The 23,772-nt window shown below is 49.4% G+C and overlaps 1 protein-coding gene across 1 annotated transcript; it reads right to left on the reverse strand.

The window, feature by feature from the left end:
* Window positions 1-210: 210 nt before the first annotated feature.
* On the reverse strand, window positions 211-23,603 carry LOC134339011 (proteolipid protein 2-like). Its single transcript, XM_063035244.1, has 5 exons — window positions 23,413-23,603; window positions 7,213-7,368; window positions 6,376-6,468; window positions 5,417-5,510; window positions 211-1,354 (listed from the first exon to the last, which is right to left on the reverse strand). The coding sequence occupies exons 1-5, from the start codon at window positions 23,518-23,520 to the stop codon at window positions 1,332-1,334; spliced, it is 474 nt and encodes a 157-aa protein (XP_062891314.1). The 5' UTR covers window positions 23,521-23,603; the 3' UTR covers window positions 211-1,331.
* Window positions 23,604-23,772: the final 169 nt, after the last annotated feature.

The following is a 23,772-nucleotide window of genomic DNA, read 5'->3' on the forward strand; positions in this document are numbered from 1 at the left end:
TCAGCGGGCCGGGAACCTTATTAGTCCCGGAGTTTTCTGACCGCGCTGCTGCCCCTTGCGGTGGGATGACCTCAGCTCCCTGGAGTCTCGGGCATCCACCACAATGGGAACCGGAGGTCAAGTGCAGGGCAGGCTCGCAGCGGGAAGAAAGCTGGCCCCACCCCGGCGAGATCCGCGCTTTGGAGCCGCCCCGCCCACCCCGACAAACAGCAAGGATCAGTCGCAGACCTGTTCTGCAGCAGGATCAGTGTATTAGATCAGGAAACATACATTACTGTGCAAACATTGGCCCGAGATTATCAAGTTCACGCCGGCAGAAGCAAAGTCATGGCCCGGAAACCAAGACCAACATAATCCGATATTTCCCCTAGAAATCGGCAATGAATCTGTCTGCCTGCTTGCGTGCGTCTGTGCACATCTGTCTGTGTGTCTGTCTGAATATCTGATGTTGCTGTGTGTGTGTGTGTGTGTGTGTGTGTGTGTGTGTGTGTGTACACACGTACGGAGTTTGTACGTTCTCTACAGTTCCCTACCCCAACTGCTCCGGCTTGCTGTCCCATGTCCCATCCCAACGACGACCCCGCGGGGGTAATTGTCCCAGGTGTGTTGGCGAGCCAGCACCGAGCGAGCGGCTGTCGGGACCAGTCAATGGCATTCTCGCAGCCCCCTCCCCACTCTACTCGAGCAGTTGCTTCAGTGCGGCCCTCGACGAGGTCCCTGTGTGGCAAACTAGTCCGGAAGATTAAGGCAACAGGGGATCCAAGGCGAGCTGGTGAATTCGATGCAGGATTGGGGAAAGGAGTACGGGGGAGGGGGGAGGGGCTGCTTTTCTGACCGGAAATCCTGGATCGGTGCAGTAAGCACAACTGTGGGTGGGTGCCGGGACCCTTGCACTTCTCAGACTCGGATTGACAATGTAAGGGGGACCACGAGTAAATCCGTGGGTTGCCAGAGACACTGTCCAAGATTACAGCAACGATATTGATCAGGTGAGTGATTGCAGATATTCTGGACGAGTGTGAGGTTGTCCGGGAAGTCAGGCAAGGCCAGCCCGATACAGTAATTGGCAGGGTACACTAAGGAATTTTTGACGAACAGAGAGGGTTCATGGTTCCAGGAATTAGGTCAGACAATGGCTAGGACGGCGAGCGCGGAGTCGTGCAAGCGTGCCTTCATTGGCATTGGATGGAATGGGGGGAGGGGTCGCAGAATTAAGACAGATGAAATCGGGACGTGTTCCTGAGTCATTATGTCTGGCAGTGCTGGCTTCTGGAGCCAAGAGTCCGGAGCTCCTGTTCCAGGATTCCTCCACCCCTCCTCCTCCTGCGGGGTTACGGCGAGTTATCGGAGGGTTCTGTGGAGAGACAAGGAGAGCAGTGAGGGAGCAAGCGTCTATCAGCCAGGACAACCACATCCACGCCCCTTCACCGTGATGGCAGCCAAGTGTTCTTGGAGGGGTGGGGGGGGGAGACCCAGCTAAGAGCATCGTCGCAGCCAGGGAGGGTCAGATGGAAGCCACATCACACAGGAGAAGGGGTCTCCAACTCCTCTCTCCCCCACAGAGGGACTTGAGAAACACTCAGCGACAAACCAAAGCCCAATCCCCAGTTTCCCACTGGTCGCTCCTGCAACCCTCCCTCTGGAGAGATCCAGTGCGGACTCTGGCCCTCCGGCCCACCACACCTATGTTGGCCCGTCAACCACCCTATTACACCAAGCGCAACTGACTTACCCAGAGACAGCAGAGAGCATGCCCGCCCTCATCACTTGGGGCAGCAAGTTGCAATGGTATAAACGTGTGCACAGACCACACAGAGTATTGTGTGCAGTTGTGGTCACCCAGCTCGAGGAAGTGTGTGGGGGCTTTGGAGAGGGTGCAGAAGAGGTTCACCAGGATGCTGTCTGGATGAGAGGGCGTGACCTACAGTTGCAAGTTTGGGAACCCTTTGCAACCATCTGGTGAACTGCATGAACTGCTCTGAAAATGCGGTCTGACCTTCATCTAAGTCACCTGGAACCTGCATGACTGACAGTAGAGAAAATCCAAGAAGAAGCTACTGAAACAACAAACGAAGCCATGAACACCACCAGAGATGGAGGACCTGCAATACTGGCTTAAATGCAAGGAAGGTAATGGGCAGTAGGTAGGTAGGGGTAGGGCAGGGCGAGTTTATCCATGGGGTGACAAGCAGCACTACAAGTTTGGTAGCGGGGGATCATTCATGGTGAGTGGGTTGCGGGGGAGGGAGTTTCCTAAGGGTGACAAGGAGAGGGGAAACAGTTCAGCGTGAGAGGTAGGAGTTCAGCAGTGTTGGGGAATTTCGATGTCGGGGGGGAGTAGTTCAGTGTGAGTGGGTTGGGAGGGGGAAGGAGTTTCCTAAGGGTGACAAGGAGAGGGGAAACAGTTCAGCGTGAGAGGCAGGAGTTCAGCGGTGTTGGGGAACTTCGGTGTCGGGGGGGAGTAGTTCAGGGTGAGTGGGTTTGGGCGAGGGGGGACTTCAGATTTGGGGTGACGGACAGTGGGGGAAAGGTTCAGCATTGGGGGGTGAAGTTAAGGATTGGGGGTGAAGTTTGGGATGGGGCAGTTCAGTGAGTGGGGCAGGAGTGGAGGTTAGCCTGATGGTAACAATATGTGGGGGCAAAGTTCAGGTGGGACGGTGGGATAATGAGGAGGGCGGTGTAAGTTCAGAGTACAGGTGACGGAGTGAAGAGTTCTGTGAGTGGGGGCGCAGTAGAGACTGGGGTGTGCAGGGAGAAGGGGAGTGGTTCAGCGTGACAGTAACGGGGAGGGAGGGGTAATGAGGACGGCGGTGTGAGTTCAGAGCACGGGTGACAGAGGGAAGAATTCACAGTGAGTGGGGCAGGCGGTCATTACAGCCTGGGGGGATGTTCAGGGAGTAGGGGAATGGTTCAGCGTGCAGAGGTCAGTTCAGTGTGAGGGTGGGGAGGGGGGTTGAGTTCAGTGTGGGGGTGTAGAGGGGTCATGGAGAGCTCGGAGTGGGGGTGACGGAGGGCAGAGTTCAGTGTGAGTGGGGTGAGGGGGTGCCAGGGATAGAGGGGCAGTGGTCAACTGAGAATGAAGTATTCAAGGTGGGGGTGTGACGGAGGGCAGAGTTCAGTATGAGTGGGGTGGGGTTTCAGTATGAGTGCCTGGGGCTGACAGGCAGTGTGGAAAACAGCAGCACGAGTGGCAGGAGTTCAGCGTCAAGGGAGTCGTTCAGGGTGAGTCGGATACAGAGGGTGAGAGAGGTACCCTAGAGGACCAGGGAGTGAGGCTAGAGTTCAGCGTCCAGGGGACAGTGAAGTGTGAAGGTCACAAGGGGAGTTCAAGGTGCTGGGTGACAGGATGGGTTGGGGGGAGGAGTTCAGGGTGGTGACGGCGATGTCAAAGTAACTTTTATTATCAGACTATATACGAAGGGTGATTGATAAGTACGTGGCCTAAGGTAGAAGGTGATGAGTTATTAACTTCAAACTTTCTGCATTATCACTCAAAGAGTTGAACCGCACATGCATGTAACAAGAGCATCTTGGACCTCCAGGTGGTCCAAAACAGGGGTGATTCGTAAGTTCGTGGCCTAAGGTAGAAAGGAAATGAGTTATACAGCTCTCGTTACATGCACATGCAGTTCAACTCTGAGTGTTAATGCAGAAAGTTTGAAGTTAATAACTCATCTCCTTCTACCTTAGGCCACAAACTTATCAATCACCCCTGCTGTGCACCACTCCTGGAGGTCCAAGATGCCGACTTCTACAAAGAAGGGATCCGTATGCTCCATAACCACTGAACTAAGTGTGTAAATGTAGGAAAAATAAATGTGCTGGGTTTTTCTAAAATTGACTCCTTCTACCTTAGGCCACGAACTTATCAGTCACTCCTCGTACGTCACTACATACAACCCTGAGATTCATTTTCCTTTGAGTTTACTCAGCAAATCTATAGAATGGTAACCGTAAACAGGATAAGTGAAAGATCAAGCAGAATGCAGAAGATAACAAACTGTGCAAATGCAAATAGCAATAAATAATGAGAACATGAGGTAAAGAGTCCTTAAAGTGCAATCATTGCTTGTGGGAACATCTTAATACATGAGTGTACTTATCCTCTTTTGTTCAAGAGAGGTTGGGGGTGTGACCAAGTTATCAGAAGATTGATGCTGATAAGAGAGAGACAAATGGGGGAAACATTCAAAATGCTAATCAGAGAGAGCCGAGAGAGATTAACGAAAAGAGACACAGTTCCGAGTATTGTTTAGACCGGTCGCTTTGAACCTGAACTGTTTGAAGTTTGATGGACAGGCGATACCTCAGCAGGGGGATAAAAGGAACAGGTTCGCTAAGGCAAGAGACACCACGACACGACGTGGTAACGAGACCCTGGAAGTGCGGTGCCCCCCCCCCACAAGTTGGTGGGAGTTTTAGAGGTCTGGTCGCGGGACCGACCATAGACGCACAGGGTGAAAAGGTACGATTGGCGGGAACCTGGTGTGTGTGTCCGCCCTTGCCTGGGTGCCGGGTTCACCACAGAAGAACGATCTTATCTGGAACGGAGGGGTCACAGTCGGTGACCTCAGAAGACATTACAAAGGGCTCACCCGAAAGCTAACTGCGAGGAATATCAAAGGTCTGTTGAATCCGATTTGAATATCATCATTCGCTCTCTCTCTCTCCCTCCCCCCAATGGCACAATGGCGATCACTGAGAACTGAACTAAACTGAACTGAACTCTGTGTCACTTGAGACTGATCAATTTACCCCTAGACTGCGATAGAGTTTGATTGATTCCTATTATCCTAGTTTTGTGTACATGTGTGTTTTATCATTGCTAATCCGTTGCATTTATATCCTTACGTTTAGAGTACTGTGTTACTTATTTCTTTAATGAAACTTTCTTAGTTCCAGTAATCCAGACTCCAACTAAGTGGTCCATTTCTGCTGGTTTGGCAACCCAGTTACAGGGTACGTAACAGGGAGTAGTAACTGTTCTTGAAGCTGCTGGTGTGGGTCCTGAAGCTCCCGTACCTTCTACCTGACGGTAGCAGGGAAAAAAAGAGCAAGGCCTGGGTGGAGAGGATCTCCGAGGATGGGTGCTGCTTTCCTGCGACAAGATGGTGGGTGACAGGGGGCAGAACTGGATTTCAGAGTTTTTCAGAGTTGACGAAGGGACAGGCAGAGGCTGTTGAGGAGTTCAGCATTGGGAGAGGGATCTCCACAGACCCTGACATCGGCGGGACCATTTCCTCAGCCCCTCCACCACAACGGGAGTCCCCGTAAACCCGCAGACACCGACGTCACTGACTCCGGGAGCAGCAGAAAGCTGGGGAGATGCAACTCACCCCGCCTCCCCCGCCCCCTGGCGGAGGACCCCACCCACACGGAAGACCACCCACCTCCCCACCCCCTTCCTGCTTCTGACCTGTGGGTGCAGGAGTGTGTCGCTTCAAATTCAGCACCTGGAAGGTCAGGTAGCCGTCGTAGGCAAAGATGGCAGCAGCTAGTAGGGAGAGAACCTGGGGGAGGGGAGCGGAAGGACCGGCAAGGGTAGGGGAGGAAGGAGAGGGTGGGGGGGGAGGATGGTTGCGAGGAATGGGGTGAGGTGGTTGGTGTTGGGGTAGAGGGTGGACAAAGAGTGTATCGCAGCAGTTAAACATTGAATAACACTGGTCCCATCCCCACTGCCTCAGCGGTCACTCAACCCCCAATAGCCTCGTGGCTATTCCCCAGTGCTCCCCCCCCTCACAAAAAAGCAGCAAAGAGCAAAATGCCCCACTGTGGTGGGGCTGGGGGGAGAGGGTCCTGTCCCACTGAGGAGGGGCTGGCACGGAGGGTCCTGTCCCACTGTGGTGGAGGCAGCAAAGAGGGTCCTGCCCTGCTGAGGGAGGGGTGGAGAGGGTCCTGCCCCACTGTGGTGGGGCTGACAGAGAGGATCCTGCCCTGCTGAGGGAGGGGTGGAGAGGAAGGAGCTCTCTCTACCAAGGGAGAGGCAATGGGGAGGGAGCACAGTGCTAAGGGAGGGGTGGCAAAGAACGATCTCCCCCACCAAAGGTGGGGTAGAGAACAGGGATCTCCACTGCCTCAAGACGGGAGATGAGGAGGCATCTTCATGTCGTGGGGAAGGGAGAGCAGAGGGGGATCTCCCTGCTACACGAGGACAGTGAGATGGATTCCCCTCCTTAACACTGCAGGAGGGTCTGTGAAGGGGGATCTCCACCATCACAGGGAAGGCAATGAGAAGGGACTCCCCACCCGTGGGAGGGTTGGTGGGATGTTGACCCTCACAGCATCGCTATCCTCCAAGCCCAACCTCCGTTTGAGCTGGATATGTCTCTGCTGTACCACGTGCCTGGATCACCTCCCGCCACCCCCTACACTTACCCCAGCAGTGATCGTGGCTCCGTACCCGTTGATAAGTCCAATGATCCCAATAATGATGTAGATGATCACGGCAATGCCGCACCGGATGCAGTCCTGCATGGGGCGAGAGGGTAGGCATAGTCCACACCATCCGACAGACAATCACACACCTTCGGCACCAAGTACTCCCTGCTGACCACCCAAAGTCAGTTGTGATGGGACATTCCCCACTTGTTTGGGTGGAGTTGGTCCATGCACTCCACATCCCAGATCCCACGTTACCACTTCCCCATCTACAGATCAGGAGTGCGATGGAATACTCCCTACTTTTTTGGGTGGTCTTCGTCCACGCACTCCATATCCACCACATTACCTCTTCCCCATCTACATGTCCAGAGTGTGACAGGACACTCCCTACTTCCCTGGGGTGAATGCATCTCTGACAATTCTCAGTGAGATCAACACCATCTGGGATAGAGAAGCCCACTCAGTTGGCCCAAAACGCTCCCTCCCTCCACCACAGTGGCAGCATCATCTGAAAACGGATCCACGGACCTTCACCCAGGACTATTCCAATATCTCCTCCTGAACCTGCCTCCTTCTCCCACCAAGGTCAGCGGGAGCAGAGGAGCATCATCACCCTCAATTTACACCCTCCCTTCCAAAGTCCCGACTCAGGGATCAACCAGCTGTTCTTTCACCATCAGAGCCTAGTACCAGAACTTCTCCCCCCATGACTACACCGTGGGAGCTCCTTCCCTTGAAAGGAGCTTAGATCCCAAGGAACCAAAAGGAAGATTGGGGATCCTACAAGATCTGAAGAAGAAAAGACAGAGGAGAGAGGAATGGGGACCTTACCGTGCACGGCCAGTGGATGAAGTTGAGTGACTTGTCATAGCCGTTCATGAAGATGATGAAGATAGCCAAGCTGAAGAAGAACTCGATGAGGGGAGCCGTCGTGTATCCGACTGAGATTGAGGCACAGAAGCAGATGAAGATGATCAAGCTGATCACCTGTGGGTGGAGAGGGTCAACACAGGTGAGAATCCAGGTGAATCTTCCCTGCCTCTCTCCAGACCAATGACTCCTCTCCTATTGTAACTGTACCACCTCTATGATGTCCCTTGGGCAGCTCTTTCTCTAGGTGAAACGCTTACCCCTCAGGGCCCCTTTAAATCTCCCTTAAACCTGTGTCCTCTAGTTTTAGGCTCCCTTACACAGCTTGTGGTTTTATAAACATCAAACGGTAGCAGGGTGGAGATGCATCTATCAAAGGAGGTGTAGGGCACTCCTTCCCTTTGCTAGCCTGCAGGTCACCCTTTGGGCAAGGTGTAGCACCAGCATTTCCTCCCCCCGATCAGGGTCATGTTAAGCCATTGGAGCAGGTGGTGGATGGTCGTATGTGCAGCTGGTACGTATCGCAAGTGCTGGTTGTGCCACCCCTGACACCAGACAGACAATCTTATAGAGAATAGACAATATACAATAGGTGCAGGAGTAGGCCATTTGGCCCTTTGAGCCAGCACCGCCATTCACTGTGATCATGGCTGATCATCCACAATCAGTATCCAGTTCCTGACTTATCCCCATAACCTTTGATTCCACTACCTTTAAGAGCTCTATCCATCTCTTTCTTGAAAGCATCCAGAGACTTGGCCTCCACAGCCTTCTGGGGCAGAGCATTCCATATATCCAGCACTCTCTGGGTGAAAAAGTTTTTCCTCAACTCCGTTATAAATGGCCTACCCCTTATTCTTAAACTGTGGCCTCTGGTTCTGGACTCACCCATCAGCGGGAACATGCTTCCTGCCTCCAGCGTGTCCAATCCCTTAATAATCTTATACGTTTCAATAAGATCCCCTCTCAGCCTTCTAAATTCCAGAGTATACAAGCCCAGTCGCTCCAATCTTTCAACATATGACAGTCCCACCATCCCAGGAATTAACCTTGTGAACCTACGCTGCACTCCCTCAATAGCAAGAATGTCCTTCCTCAAATTTGGAGACCAAAACTGCACACAGTACTCCAGGTGTGGTCTCACCAGGGCCCTGTACAGCTGCAGAAGGACATCTTTGCTCTTATATTCAATTCCCCTTGTTATGAAGGCCAGAATGCCATTAGTTTTCTTCACTGCCTGCTGTACTTGCATGCTTGCTTTCAGTGACTGATGTACAAGAACACCTAGATCTCATTGTGCTTCCCCTTTTCCTAACTTGACTCCATTTAGATAATAATCTGCCTTCCCATTCTTACCACTAAAATGGATAATCTCACATTTATCCACATTAAACTGCATCTGCCCACTCACCCAGCCTGTCCAAGTCACCCTGCATTCTCAAATCATCCTCCTCACATTTCACACTGCCACCCAGCTTTGTGTCATCGGCAAATTTGCTAATGTTACTTTTCCCTCATCTAAATCATTAATACATATTGTAAACAGCTGTGGTCCCAGCACTGAACCCTGTGGTACCCCACTGGTCACCGCCTGCCATTCCGAAAGGGACCCGTTAATCGCTACTGTTTGTTTTCTGTCAGCCAGCCAATTTTCAATCTATGTCAGTACTCTGCTCCCAATACCATGTGCCCTAATTTTGCCCACTAATCTCCTATGTGGGACTTGATCAAAGGCTTTCTGAAAGCCCAGGTACACTACATCCACTGGCTCTCCCTCGTCCATTTTCATAGTTACATCCTCAAAAAAATCCAGATTAGTCAAGCACTATTTCCTCTTCGTAAATCCATGCTGAATCGGACCGATCCTGTTACTGCTATCCAGATGTGTCGTAATTTCATCTTTTATAATTTACTCCACACCACCGACGTCAGGCTGACTGGTCTATAATTCCCTGTTTTCTCTCTTCCTCCCTTCTTGAAGAGAGGGAGAACATTAGCCACCCTCCAATCCACAGGAACTGAATCTATAGAACATTGGAAAATGATTATCAATGTGTCCATGATTTCTAAAGCCACCTCCTTAAGTACCCTGGGATGCAGACCATCAGGTCCTGGGGACTTATCAGCCTTCAGACCCAACAGCCTATCCAACACCATTTCCTGCCTAATATAAATTTCCTTCAATTCATCCATTACCCTAGGTCCTTTGGCCACTATTATATCTGGGAGATTGTTTGTGTCTTCCCTAGTGAAGACAGATCCAAAGTACCTGTTCAACTCGCCTACCATTTCTTTGTTCCCCATAATAAATTCACCCCCTTCTGTCTTCAAGGGCCCAATTTTGGTCTTAACTATTTTTTTCCTTTTCACATACCTAAAGAAGCTTTTACTATCCTCCTTTATATTCTTCGCTAGTTTACCTTCGTACCTCATTTTTTCTCTGCGTATTGCCTTTTTAGTTACCTTCTGTTGCTCTTTAAAAGTTTCCCAATCCTCCGGCTTCCTACTCGTCTTTGCTATGTTATACTTCTCTTTCATTTTTATACTGTCCATTACTTCCCTTGTCAGCCACGGCCTCCCCTTACTCCCCTTAGGATCTTTCTTCCTCTTTGGAATGAACTGATCCTGCACCTTCCGCATTATTCCCAGAAACACTTGCCATTGCTGTTCCACTGTCATCCCTGCTAGGGTATTGTTCCATTGAACTTTGGCCAGCTCCTCCCTCATAGCACCACAGTTCCCTTTGTTCAACTGTAATACTGACACTTCAAAGTTTCCCTTCCCCCTCTCAAATTGTAGATTAAAACTTATCATATTATGGTCACTATCTCCTAATGGCTCCTTTACCTCGAGCTCCCTGATCAAATCGGGTTCATTGCACAACACTAAATCTAGAATTGTGTTCTCTCTGGTAGGCTCCAGTACAAGCTGTTCTAAGAATCCATCTCGGAGGGGCTCCACAAACTCCCTTTCTTGGGGTCCAGCACCAACCTGATTCCTCCAGTCTACCTGCATGTTGAAATCCCCCATAACAACTGTAGCATTACCTTTGCAACATGCCAATTTTAACTCTTGATTCAACTTACACCCTACATCCAGACTACTGCCTGGGGGCCTGTAGATAACTCCCATTAGGGTCTTTCTACCCTTAGAATTTCTCAGTTCTATCCATACTGACTCTATGTCTCCTGATTCTACGTCCCCCCTCGCAAGGGACTGAAATCATTCCTCACCAACAGAGCCACCCTACCCCCTCTGCCCATCAGTCTGTCCTTTTGATAGGACGTATACCCTTGAATATTCATTTCCCAGGCCCTGTCCACTTGAAGCCATGTCTCTGTTATTCCCACAACATCATACTTACCAATTTCCAACTGTGCCCCAAGCTCATCCACTTTATTTCTTATACTCCGTGCATCCATATACAATACTTCTAATTCATTACTCCCCTCACCTCCCATATCAATTCCTATTTCACTTGGCCATACTGTACGATCCCTTCTTGAGCTTTCTGCTCTGTTGATTCTGCTGTCTTTCTTATCTTTTCTTATTCTCACTTTTCCTTTACCTCCATCCTTATGTTTCCAGTTCGTCCCCTCCCCCCCCCCACTACTTAGTTTAAACACACCCGTGTTGCAGAGGCAAACCTGCCTGCCAGAATGCTGGTGCCCCGCTTATTAAGGTGCAACCCGTCCCTTTTGTACAATTGGAAGAGTATTGATAATGACTGCTGTGGGGGTGGGGGGAGGTCCACCCATCTTGTAAAGGCACAGCACCAATGGTAAACCACTTCTGTAGAAAAATTTGCCAAGAACAACCATGGCCATGGAAAGCCCGTGATAGCCCCATATCATACGACATGGCCATAAAGAACAAACAATAAGGTCACCCCCTCAGCCTCCTCCTCTCCAGGGAAATCAGTCCCAGCCTGTCCAGCCTCTCCTTATAACTCAATCCCTCCAGTCCCAGGAACATCCTGGTGAATCTTTCCTTCCCCCCCACCGGCTTAATGACATCCTTCCTATAGCTGGGTGACCAGAACTACACACAATACTCCAAGTGCACTCTTACTGACATCTTGTGGAGCTGTAACATCTCAACTCCTGTGCTCAGTGTCCTGCATGATTATGCCCAATGTGCTAAACGTCTTCTTCACCACCTTGTCTACCTGTGTCGCCACTTTCAGGGAACCCTACCTTGTTGTTCACTGTGAAAGTCCCACACTGTGTTTGACTTCCCAAACACAACCTTCATGCTTGTCTGAGTTAAACTTTATCTGCTGTTACTCAGCCCAGCTCCCCTGCATGTCTCAATCCCATACAGACCAATCTGTGGATGCCATCCAGACAGGTCATTCAGCAAATACAGGTAGACAGGAGAGTGAAAAATCTCCAACTGGTCGACCCTGGATTACGGTACCAATCTAGATAACCTTGCACCTGTGGGTACATGACGCACACCCTTCAGTATGTCTGCAGTAAGACTTAGGGGGTAAAAAACACCGCCTATGGCTAAATATTACCTGGGTCTGGCTGCAGGACACTGAAAGGTGAATGGTTGTTTAACGTTACAGAAGGACCTCGGTCAGCTGGGGAGGTGGGCAGAGGAACGGCAAATGCAGTTTAACTTGGACAAGCGTGAGGTCTTGTATGTTGGGAAGTTAAACCATAGCAGGACTTACACAGTGAAAGGCAGGGCCCTTGGGAGTGTGTAGAACAAAGAGACCCAGGGGAATGGTGCATGGTTCCCTGAAAGTGGTGCCACAGGTAGACAATCCCTCCAGTCCCAAGAACATCTTGGTGAATCTTTCCTACGACATCTCCAGCTTAGTGACATACTTTCAATAGCTGGGAGACCAGAACTACACACAATACTCCAAGTGCACTTGGAGGTGGTGAAGAAGGCGTTTGGCACATCATCATTCAGGACACTGAGCACAGGAGTTAAAATGCTACAGCTCTACAAGATGTTAGTAAAAATGCACTTGGAGTATTGAATGTAGTTCTGATCACACGGCTATAGAAAGGGTGTCATTAAGCTGGAGAGAGAGTAGAAAAAATTCACCAGGATGTTCCTGGGACTATATTTATCTATTCATTCATCCATTTGTTGAGATGCAGCATAGAATAGGTCCCTCTGGCCCTGTGAGCGCAGCAGTCCCCCAATTTAACCCTCACCTAACCAATTAACCTACCAACCAAAATGTCTTTGGACTGTGGGAGGAAACCAGAGCACCCGGAGGAAACCCGTGCAGTCACAGAGAGAACATACAAACTCCTCACAGACAGCAGTGGGAATTGAACCGGGGTCGCGCTGTCCTAACCACTACCCTACTATGCCTGAGTTACAAAGAGAGGCTGGACAATCTGGGGAGGTTTTCCCTGGAGTGAAGGAGGCTGAGGGGTGACCTTTCAGAGGTTTATAAAACCACAAGGGTGTAGGGAAGGTGGATGGTCACAGTGCTTATGCCCGGGGTAGGGGAGTCTAAAACTAGAGGGCACAGGTTAAAGGTGAGAGGGGCGAGATTTAAAGGAGACCACAGGGACAACTTTTTCCACTCAAGAGGACGGTCCGTATATGGAACGCGCTGTCAGAGGAAGTGTTTGAGGCAGGTACATGAACATTAAAATATCTCAATTCCTGTGCTCAGTGTCCCATACAATGAACGATATAAAAGACTTAGCAAGATGTGAGCCAAACACTTTTGTATGGCAGGGCGACAAGAACTGTGCACAATACTCCAGTGGGGTTTGAGCAATCCCGTCCTTTTTAAATGTAACTGTATCTGCCTCTGCCACATCCTTTGGCAGTTTGCTCCAGTGACTCTGTGGCTAAGGAAGGGAGGATAGCGACTTTACTACATTAGGAGTTTGAGGAGATTTGGTACATCAACAAAAACCTCTCTAGATGTACTGTGGAGAGCATTCTGACAGGCTGCAGCACTGTCTGGTATGGGGGGCGGGGGTAGCTACTGCACAGGACCGAAAGAAGCTACAGAGGCTTGTAAATATAGTCGGCTCCATCTTGGGTACTAGCCTACAGAGTACCCAGGACATCTTCAAGCAGAAGTGTTTCAGAAAGGCAGCGTCCATTATTAAAAACCTCCAGCACCCAAGGGCATGCCCTTTTGTCACTGTTACCATTAGGTAGGAGGTACAGAAGTTTGAAGACACACACTCAGCGATTCAGGAACAGCTTCTGCCCCTCTGCTATCTGATTCCTAAATGCACATTGACCTGTGAACGCTACCTCAATTTTTAATATATATTGTTTGTTTTTCCACTATTTTTAATCTATTCAATATACGTATACTGCAATTGATTTACTTGTGTATTTATTTTTTTCTTCTTCTTCCATATTATGTATTGCATTGAACTGCTGCTGCTAAGTAAACAAATTTCATGACACATGCCGGTGATAATAAACCCGATTCTGAAATTTGCCCCGTAAGTCTCTCCAGCTCCTCAAAGAACTCCCGGCGTGTCAGGCAGAGCCTGATTTTCCTTCTCAGAATCTGCTCTGAAGTTTTTGATTCCAAGTCTCTTTTTCAGGGGATAAGGAGGAAGTGAGGCAGGAGCTCAGCCCGTTCAGAAACCAACCCTTTCATCCCATCCTCGCCTACGGAACTGGCGCTGTCCCATGTACCAGCCACAGCCCTCCCCAGCCCTCACACAACAGGGTCATTGATGTGAGGACACGCCCACTACAGCCACTGCCAGCAGTTAGGAGCAGAGCAGGCCAGACGAACACACAGAGGGACACGTCTCAACAGCGGACTGGCACTGTGGGGGTGGGGGGGAGAGGAATGGGGAAACAGAAGGGAGGGACTGGAGAGAGTGTGAGAAGGGGAGGGAGTGGAGATAGTGGGGGAGGGGGAAGAGGGAGTCAGGGCAGCAGAGGGAGGGGGAAGGGATGAGTTGAATCGGGAGAGAGGTATGGTGTATAGGGGGAGCAAGGAGGAGGGGGTGGGATGAGTGGAATGGGGAGAGAGATGTGGAGTGGAGGGGAAGAGAGAGGGGAGGGATGAATGGGGGAATGGGAACTAGCCGTGACACAGAGAAGGGAGAGATAAAGACAGAAAAAGATATCAGGAAGAAACGGAGGAGACACCCTTGAAGGACTGACCGTCAGGGTACAGGGTGGGGAAGGTACTGGGAGTGTGGAGGGGCTGTTGAGGGCATGGACAGCGAACAACGTGGGGTGCAGGGCTGTCCCAGAACCCTGTGTTTGGCCTGCGTCTCTCTGAACTTTTCCTATCCAGGCACCTGTTCAAGTATCTTTCAGAGGTTGTTCCTGTAGCTGCCTCAACCAGTTCCTCTGGCAGGGTCGTTCCGCATTGTCACCACCCTCTGGGTGAAAAAGTTGCCCCTCAGCTTCCTATTAAATCTCTCTGCCTCACCATAAACCTCTGCTCTATACTGTTAGACTCCCCTAGCCTGGGGAATCTAACAGTATGACCTCCACCTTATCTACGCCCCTCATGGTTTTATAAACCTCTATAAGGTCACCCCTCGGTCTCCTTCACTCCAGGGAAAACAGTCCCAGCCTGTCCAGCCTCTCCTTATAACTCAATCCCTCCAGTCCTGGGAACATCCTGGTGAATCTTTCATATCCATAAGACATAAGGGCAGAATAGGCCATTCAGCCCATCAAGTCTAACTCCAAGTGTAGTCTGACCAATGTCCAAAAAAGCTTCAGAATTACATCGCTGTTTTGATACTCCAGTCCTCTCAAAATGAATGTTAACATTGCACTTGCCTTCCTTACCACTGACTCAACCTGCAAGTTAACCTTTAGGGGGTCCTGCACGATGACTCCCAAGTCCCTTTGCACCTCTGATTCCTGAATTTTCTACCTGATTAGAAAATAGTCTATGCCAGGGGTAGGCACCATACAGCCCGTGCGCCAGATCTGGCCAGTGAAGGTATTTTGACCGGCCCGCGAGCAAATATTGGGATACTATGCTTATCCGGCCCGCGAGCTAATTTTCCTTATTCTGCGTGTTTCACGCAACCACACTGATGGACATGACTGGCCCCAGGTTCCATTTTGTTCCAAACCAAACACTGGTATATACGAATGACGGGAAGGCAGACTACCTTATTAATATGTATTAGATACTCTCTGTGCACGCACAGGTTTTCAGATGGGATCGTTCAAATTTGTAAACAGAAACAGCGTCACTGTGTTTTAACAAGAAATCCATGCTAAATATCTAGGTATTTACATGTGCTACAATACTTGTTGAATAACTTGCGTTTTGAAATAAAATCGAAGAAAAAAATTCCAATGGCAATGAATGCAAAACCCAGGAACGTAGACACTGAGCGCCGAAATTCCCAAGACACTTGGACACTAGATTACTTCTTCATCGAGCAAGCTGGGAAACCAGTTTGTCTCATTTGCCTAGAAAATGAGACAAAGGTCCAAGAATTGATAAAAGAGTTTTCATCTCGTTTTGCTGATTTTCGTTTGCATACAAATGAGTTCAAGCTATTTTCTACTCTATTTGATGTGGAAGTGGACACTGCATCAGAAATTTTTCAAATGGAATTGATTGAGATGCAGTGTGACGACATATTGAGATCAAAATTTCATTCTGAAGATGTGTCAGTGCTTGACTTCTATAGAAAATATAATCATCCAAGTGGGAAGTATCCTAACTTAGTGGACCATGCAACAAAAGATGACATCATTGTCTGGCAGCACTTATCTGTGTGAGCAATTATTTTCAAAACTGAAGCACACCAAGAACCATTTGAGAACAAGATTGACTGATGCCCATCTGGATAATGTCTTGCTCTTGGCATCAACAAGTCTGACACCCAATATTGAGAAGCTTTCAAGCAACAAACAGCACCAAGTTTCACATTGATTTATCGACTGTTTGCATTAAAATTTTCTTTTTTATTCAACTTAATTGACCACCATTCAATGCATCACGTTCATACATTTTATGTTTAAAGATTCTTTGCGTCCTTTTAATAGATTCAAAAGATGCCTTGAATGAAATAAATAACTAAGTTCTTTGATTACTAAGAACTTAGTTAAGCACAAATGATTCTCTAGCATGCGTTATTCATTCATTTGAAGCAAAACATAACTAGATGTATTTAAATGGATAATTCCCATATTTCAGGTTTTTTTATGGCATTTATCTGGCCCACCGTCCACTCATTAAAACGTGATCCAGCCCACAGAGGCAAAAAGGTTGCTGACCCCCGGTCTATGCCTTTATTCCTTCGACCAAAGTGCATGACACTGTATTTCATCTGCCATTTCTTGACCCATTCTCCCAACCTGTCCAAGTCCTTCTGCAGACTTCCTGCTTCCTCAATACCACCTGCCCTTCGACCCAGCTTCATATCACTCACAGACTTGGCCACAAAGCCATCAATTCCACCATCCAAATCATTGACATATAACATGAGGAGAAGAGGTCCTAACACTGACCTCTGCGGAGCACCGCTAGTCACTGGCAGCCAACCGAAACTGGCTCCCTTTATTCCCAATCTTTGCCCCCTGCCACTCAGCCGATCTTCTATCCATGCTATCACAAACAAGAGAAAATCTGCCGATGCTGAAAATCCAAAGAGAAAATCTGTACATGCCGAAAATCAGAGCAACACACACAAAATGCTGGAAGAACTCAGCAGACCAGGCAGCATCTAGGAAAAGAGTACAGTCGTTGTTTCAGGCCAAAACGTCAACTGTGCTCTTTTACTAGGTGAGTTTCTCCAGCATTTTGTGTGTGTTGCTTCTATCCATTAGAGTATCTTTCCTGTAAAACCATGGGCTCCTATCTTCTTTAGCAGCCTCATGTGTGGCACTTTTCCAAAGGCCTTTCTTGCCCTCCTCTCCTATAGATGGGCGACCAGAGCTGCACACAATACCCTGAGAGTGGCCTCACCATCATCTTGTCCAGGTGTAACAGGACGTCCCAACTCCTGTACTCAGTGCCTTGACCTATGAAGGCCAGCATGCCAATTGTCTTCTTCACTGCTTTGTCTACCATGTAGCTACTTTAATGGAAACACATACCTGGCATAGTAGCAGGATTAATCAGGCCATTTGGCCCATTGAGTCAACCCTGCCGTGCCCTACAATCACTTTAGAAGCTTTTGTATGACACATGGCTCTGGGATTGAACACCTAATGGGGTTTTATTTTCTTCACTTTTTCTTGCTCGGTAGGGTTTTTTTTTTCTCTTTTTTTCCATCATCAAAAATTTTTTCAATCTTTATAATAATGTTTTCTTTTTCTTGAGACATTGTAGGTGTTGTTTACTTTGATGTATTCTTGTAAATTTTGGGTAATAATAATAAAAAGATTTGAAAAGAAAGTTATTACCATTGATGCTTCAACATTATGAGGATCTCTGCATCCGCCATCTGCTCAAAGAGTGTGTTCCAGATTCCAACACTATCTGAGGGAGCGGGGGGGGGGGGGGAAATACTCTCTTTTGGGCCCTGTTATGAACTCTGATAAGTGCAAATTGTCAGAGTTAATGACAGGGTCCGGACAGGACTTGAACTGCGAATGGCAGAGTCCTCGGTGGTGTTGCAGAACAGAGGGACTCGGGGGTATTGTGAGCCGGTTTGGGCCCTGTATCTAAGGATGTACTGGCATTGGAGAGCGCCCAGAGCAAGTTCATGAGAGTGGTTCCAGGAATGAAAGATTACCATATGAGGAGCGTTTAATGTATCTGGGCTTGTACTTGCTGGAGTTTAGAAGAATGAGGGCGGGGGCATGGTGGGATCTCATTGAAACCTATCGAATAGTGAAAGGCCTCGATAGAGTGGACATGGAGAGGATGTTTCCTATAGTAGGGGAGTCTAGCATCAGAGGGCACAGCCTCAGAATACAAGAAGATCCCTTCAGAACAGAGTTGAGAAGGAACGCCTTTAGCCAGAGATGAATCCGTGGATTCACTGCTCTTCACTGACAGACTGCACAGAGTAAAAATGTTGCCAGGTCAGGAAGAGACCGGAGTTATATGGAAAGACTGACCACATTAGGACTTTATTACTTGGAACATTAAAAATTGAGAGGAGATTTGATAGAGGAAAGCAAAATTATGAAGGGTATAGATAGGGTAAATGCAAGCAGGTTTTTTTCCACCGATGTTGGGTGGGACTACAACTGGAGGTCATGGGTTAAGGGTAAAAGGTGAAATGTTTAAGGAAAACATGAGGGGAAATTTCTTCACTCAGAGGGCAGTGAGAGTGTGGAAAAAGCTGCCAGCACAAGTGGTGCATGTGAGCTCGATTTCAACGTTTAAGAGAAGTTTAGCTAGGGACATGGCTGGAAGGGGTACGGAGGGGTATGGTCCCTGTGCAGTTCAATGGGATCAGGCAGTTTCAATGGTCCGGTATGTAATAGATGGGCTGAAGGGTTGTACTTTTTTAATGACTCTATAGGCAGCGACACCTCCACCATGATTATCCACAACACTGGTGCTCCACAAGGTTGCGTTCTCTGTCTTCAGCACCCCCCCCCCCACCTCCAACAATCTACTCCCTGTACACTCACAAGTGCATAACCAGATTCTACTGTAACTCTATCTACAAGTTTGCAGATGATACCACTGTCGTGGGCCATGTCTCAGATGACAGTGAGTCAGAGTACAGGAAGGAGACGGACAGCTTCCTGACATGGTGTCATGATGAAAAAAAAACTTTCCCTTGAAGTCAGCAAAACTAAAGACCTGGTCTTACAGCTCAGCATGTCACGAAAACCAGCCTCCCTTCCATGGACTCTGTCTACGCTTCCTGCTGCCTCACTAAAGCAGACAGCATGATCAAAAACCACCCCAGACATTGTCCCTTCTCTCCCCACCAATCAGGCAGAAGGCACAAAAGCCTTAAAGCATGTCCCACCAGGCTCAAGGACAACTTCCACCCTACTGTTAGAAAAGTACCAAATGATTCCCTCAGGTGACAGGTGTGACGAGAATACACATAGATTAAGATGTTAGCTGTCCTGTGCTGGCACCAGTGGGATCAGCAGTTGGTCTGCCGCCTGTCTTCAGGAGAGAGAGAGATAAGGAAAACAATGGAGCAGCATTTGGAGATGTTAATGAAGGGACGGGAGAGAGTAACGGAAGGAGAGCTGTCAAGATCGGCTCCCCCTTTGAACCCTGAACTGTTTGAAGTGATGGACAGGCGCTACCCCAGCAGGGGGATAAAAAGGGACAAGTTCGCTAAGGCAAGACACACACACGACATCCCGAGGTAACGAGACCCTGGAAGCGGTGCATCTCCCACAAGTCGGTGGGAAGTTTTGGACGGCTGGTCGTGGGACAAGCCATAGACGCTCAGGGTGGAAAGGCACAATCGGCGGGAACCTGGTGTGTGTCCACCCTTGCCTGGGTGCCGGGTTCACCGCAGAGAAATGATCGTATCTGGAAACGGAGGGGTCACGGTCGGTGACCTCAGATGACATCACAAAGGACTCGCCCGAAAGCTGACTGTGAAGGTCTGTGTGGAAGCCGTTTGAATATTCATTCTTTTTGCTCTCTCTCTCCTTCCCCCCACTGTCCATCGCCACGGCAGTGATTACTGCGAACTGAACTGAACTAAATTGAACTGAACTTTGCGTCACTTTGAAACTGGTCATTTACCCCTAGACAACGACAGAGCTTGATTGATCCTGTTATCTTAATTCTGTGTACATGTATGTTTATCATTGCTGAACTGTTGCATTTATTATACTTTTGATTAGAGTACTGTGTTGCTTGTTTCTTTAATAAAACTTTCTTAGTTCTAGTAATCCAGAATCCAACTGAGTGATCCATTTCTGCTGGTTTGGCAACCCAGTTACGGGGTACGTAACACAGGGTAGAGATACAGTACACGAGGGGTGATTGATAAGTTTGTGGCCGACGGTAGAAGGAGTCAATTTTAGAAAACCTAGCACATTTATTTTTCAACATAGTCCCCTCCTACATTTACACACTTTGTCCAGCGGTCGTGGAGCATATGGATCTTGGACCTTCAGAAAGTGCCCACAGCAAGGGTGATTGATAAGTTCGTGGCCTACGGTAGACGGAGATGAGTCAGACAGCTCTCGTTACATGGACGTGCAGGTCAACTCTTTGAGAGATTATGCAGAAAGTTTGAAGTTAATAACTCACCAGGGCTGATTGATACGTTCGTGACCTAAGGTAGAAGGAGATGAGTTATTAACTTCAAACTTTCTGCACAATCACTCAAAGAGTTGACCTGCACGTCCATGTAACGAGAGCTGTCTGACTCATCTCCTTCTACTGTAGGCCACGAACTTATCAATCGCCTCTGCTGTGGACACTTTCTGGAGGTCCAAGTTCCGTGTGCTCCACGACCGCTGGACTAAGTGTGTAAATGTAGGAGGGGACTATGTTGAAAAATAAATGTGCTAGGTTTTCTAAAATTGACTCCTTCTACCCTAGACCACGAACTTATCACCCCTCGTATCTCTACCAAAGGAAGTGCAAGGAGCTCCTTCCCTCGAATAGCTTACAGGTCACTCTTGGGCAAGGAGCAGCTCTAACCCGATCAGGGTCGTGTGAATCCACCGTAGCCGGTGGATGGCCATATGAGCAGCCGCTGCAGATCACAAGCCCTGGTTGGGCGACCACCGACACCAGATAATCCCTGAAGAGTATCGATAATGGCTGGGGGGTTGGGGGGGGTCACCGGTCTCGTGAAAACACTGCCCAGAAGAAGGCAATGGCAAACCGAAACTCGTCTGGAAAACTTCGGCCAGAACAATCACGGTTAAAAGCCCTTGACCGCCCACTTCATATGATACGCCACATAATAATGATGATGATGAAACAATTACTTAGTATAAACGAGAGAAAATGATGCTGGAAATCCAAGCAACACACACAAAATGCTGGAGGAAACCAGCTGGCCAGGCAGCACCCAGCAGGGAAAAAAAAAAAGAGTACAATCGGCGTTCCAGGCCGAAACCATTCGGCAGGACCCTTAGTGTGGTAAGATGGACACTTGAATTCACAGTCAACCTTAGTGGGAATAAACGGGACCTTTTCAGAATGGCAGGCGGTGACTAGTGGGGTACTGCAAGGCTCAGTGCTGGGACCCCAGTTGTTTACAATATATATTAATGACTTGGATGAGGGAATTAAATGCAGCATCTCCAAGTTTGCAGATGACACGAAGCTGGGTGGCAGTGTTAGCAGTGAGGAGGATGCTGAGAGGATGCAGGGTGACTTGGATAGGTTGGGTGAGTGGGCAAATTCATGGCAGATGCAATTTAATGTGGATAAATGTGAAGTTATCCACTTTGGTGGCAAAAATAAGAAAACAGATTATTATCTGAATGGTGGCCGATTAGGAAAAGGGGAGGTGCAACGAGACCTGGGTGTCATTATACACCAGTCATTGAAAGTGGGCATGCAGGTACAGCAGGCGGTGAAAAAGGCGAATGGTATGCTGGCATTTATAGCGAGAGGATTCGAGTACAGGAGCAGGGACGTACTACTGCAGTTGTACAAGGCCTTGGTGAGACCACACCTGGAGTATTGTGTGCAGTTTTGGTCCCCTAATCTGAGGAAAGACATCTTTGCCATAGAGGGAGTACAAAGAAGGTTCACCAGATTGATTCCTGGGATGGCAGGTCTTTCATATGAAGAAAGACTGGATGAACTGGGCTTGTACTCGTTGGAATTTAGAAGATTGAGGGGGGATCTGATTGAAACGTATAAGATCCTAAAGGGATTGGACAGGCTAGATGCAGGAAGATTGTTCCCGATGTTGGGGAAGTCCAAAACGAGGGGTCACAGTTTGAGGATAGAGGGGAAGCCTTTTAGGACCGAGATTAGGAAAAACTTCTTCACACAGAGAGTGGTGAATCTGTGGAATTCTCTGCCACAGGAAACTGTTGAGGCCAGTTCATTGGCTATATTTAAGAGGGAGTTAGATATGGCCCTTGTGGCTACGGGGGTCAGGGGGTATGGAGGGAAGGCTGGGGCGGGGTTCTGAGTTGGATGATCAGCCATGATCATAATAAATGGCGGTGCAGGCTCGAAGGGCCGAATGGCCTACTCCTGCACCTATTTTCTATGTTTCTATGGTCAAGACCATAGACTTTACTGTTTACCTGCAGTGCACCCTCTCTCTCTCTGTAACTGTGAGACTTAATTCTGCATTCTGTTATTGCTTTCCCTTGTTCTACCTCAATGCACTGTGTAATGGTCTGATCTGCGTGCAAGACAAGATTTTCACTGTACAGGCAACAATAAAAAAACGTCAAAGTGGTACCTTTGGTGTGCCAAGTATCATTCCCTCCTGCTGAACCTCCTCACCTCTGATGGGACACCCCCCCCCCACGCCCCCGGACGTCAATAGATCGAGGAGAGGGACAGTCGACCCCATCTCACCATCTGAGTGAACCCGAGGCCCTCACTACCCGCCGCTCCCAGCGAGAGCTGCCTGCGTCTCAGTGGTCACAAGTCGTTCCCTGTGAGGCACCGCACGTGTCGGTAAGGTGAGCGGGAGTAGTCCGCGGTAAGTGAGCGGATGGGCGGGTAGGGAGGCGGGAGGTGAGGCAGCGGCAGACCTGAGCGTCCTGTGTGCACTGGTTAGGAAATGAGTCACTGTTGCGGCTGAGTCAGAAAAGCTCGATGGAAGATCGGGGTGGGGGGAGGGAGGGGGAGAGTGAGGGGAAGGGGAGGGGAGGCAGTGGGGGGTGTTTACGAGGGTGGGGATGACTGGTGAGGGGTAGGGCGTGCGAGTGATGAAGGTGAGTCGTGAGGTTGCAGTTTGGAGGGGTAGGAGTGAGGGGTGGCGGTGAGGTCGGGGGGTAAGGGGGAAGGATGAAGGCTGGGATGGAGAGATGGAGGGCGGAACGGGAGAGAATGAAGGTGGGAGGGAAAGAGAATTATTTTTTGCATACGGGAACCAAGCACGGTTCAGCGGAGCCCCTCCCCGGTGCCGGGCAGGTTCCTCCCTGGTGCCCGGTACTCGTGCCACTCCCTCCCCGGCGCCCGGTATTCGTGCCACTCCCTTCCCGGCGCCCGGTATTCGTACCACTCCCTCCCCGGTGCCCGGTACTCGTACCACTCCCTCCCCGGTGCCCGGTATTAGTGCCACTCCCTCCCCGGCGCCCGGTACTCGTGCCACTCCCTCCCCGGTGCCCGGTATTAGTGCCACTCACCATCTCCGCCAACAAGATGGTTCCTTTCCTGGAGCGGGCATAGGCTTTGAAGCGGCCGAAAATCCCACCATCCTGATCGACCGTTCCTTGCGTCTCCTCTCCGGCCATGGTGTGTGGAACTGGGCGGGTCCCGGAGCAGGAAGGAGGGCAGGCGGGACGGAAAACTTCCGCTGTCTTCTCCTCACACCTCCTCTCCTCTCCTCTCCACCCTCTTTAACAGCTTTTCGCTCAACCACTCCCCTTTCCTCCTCCTGCTCATTCACACCTCCCTCACCCTTTCTTCACTCCTCTTAACCCTCTCTACACCCTCAGCCTCCCTCCCTCTACCCCGTCCCCCTCCCTTTCCCTCCACCTCCCTTT

The sequence above is a fragment of the Mobula hypostoma genome, chromosome 28, assembly GCF_963921235.1.
Source record: "Mobula hypostoma chromosome 28, sMobHyp1.1, whole genome shotgun sequence".
In the NCBI taxonomy this organism is placed as follows: Eukaryota; Metazoa; Chordata; class Chondrichthyes; order Myliobatiformes; family Myliobatidae; genus Mobula; species Mobula hypostoma.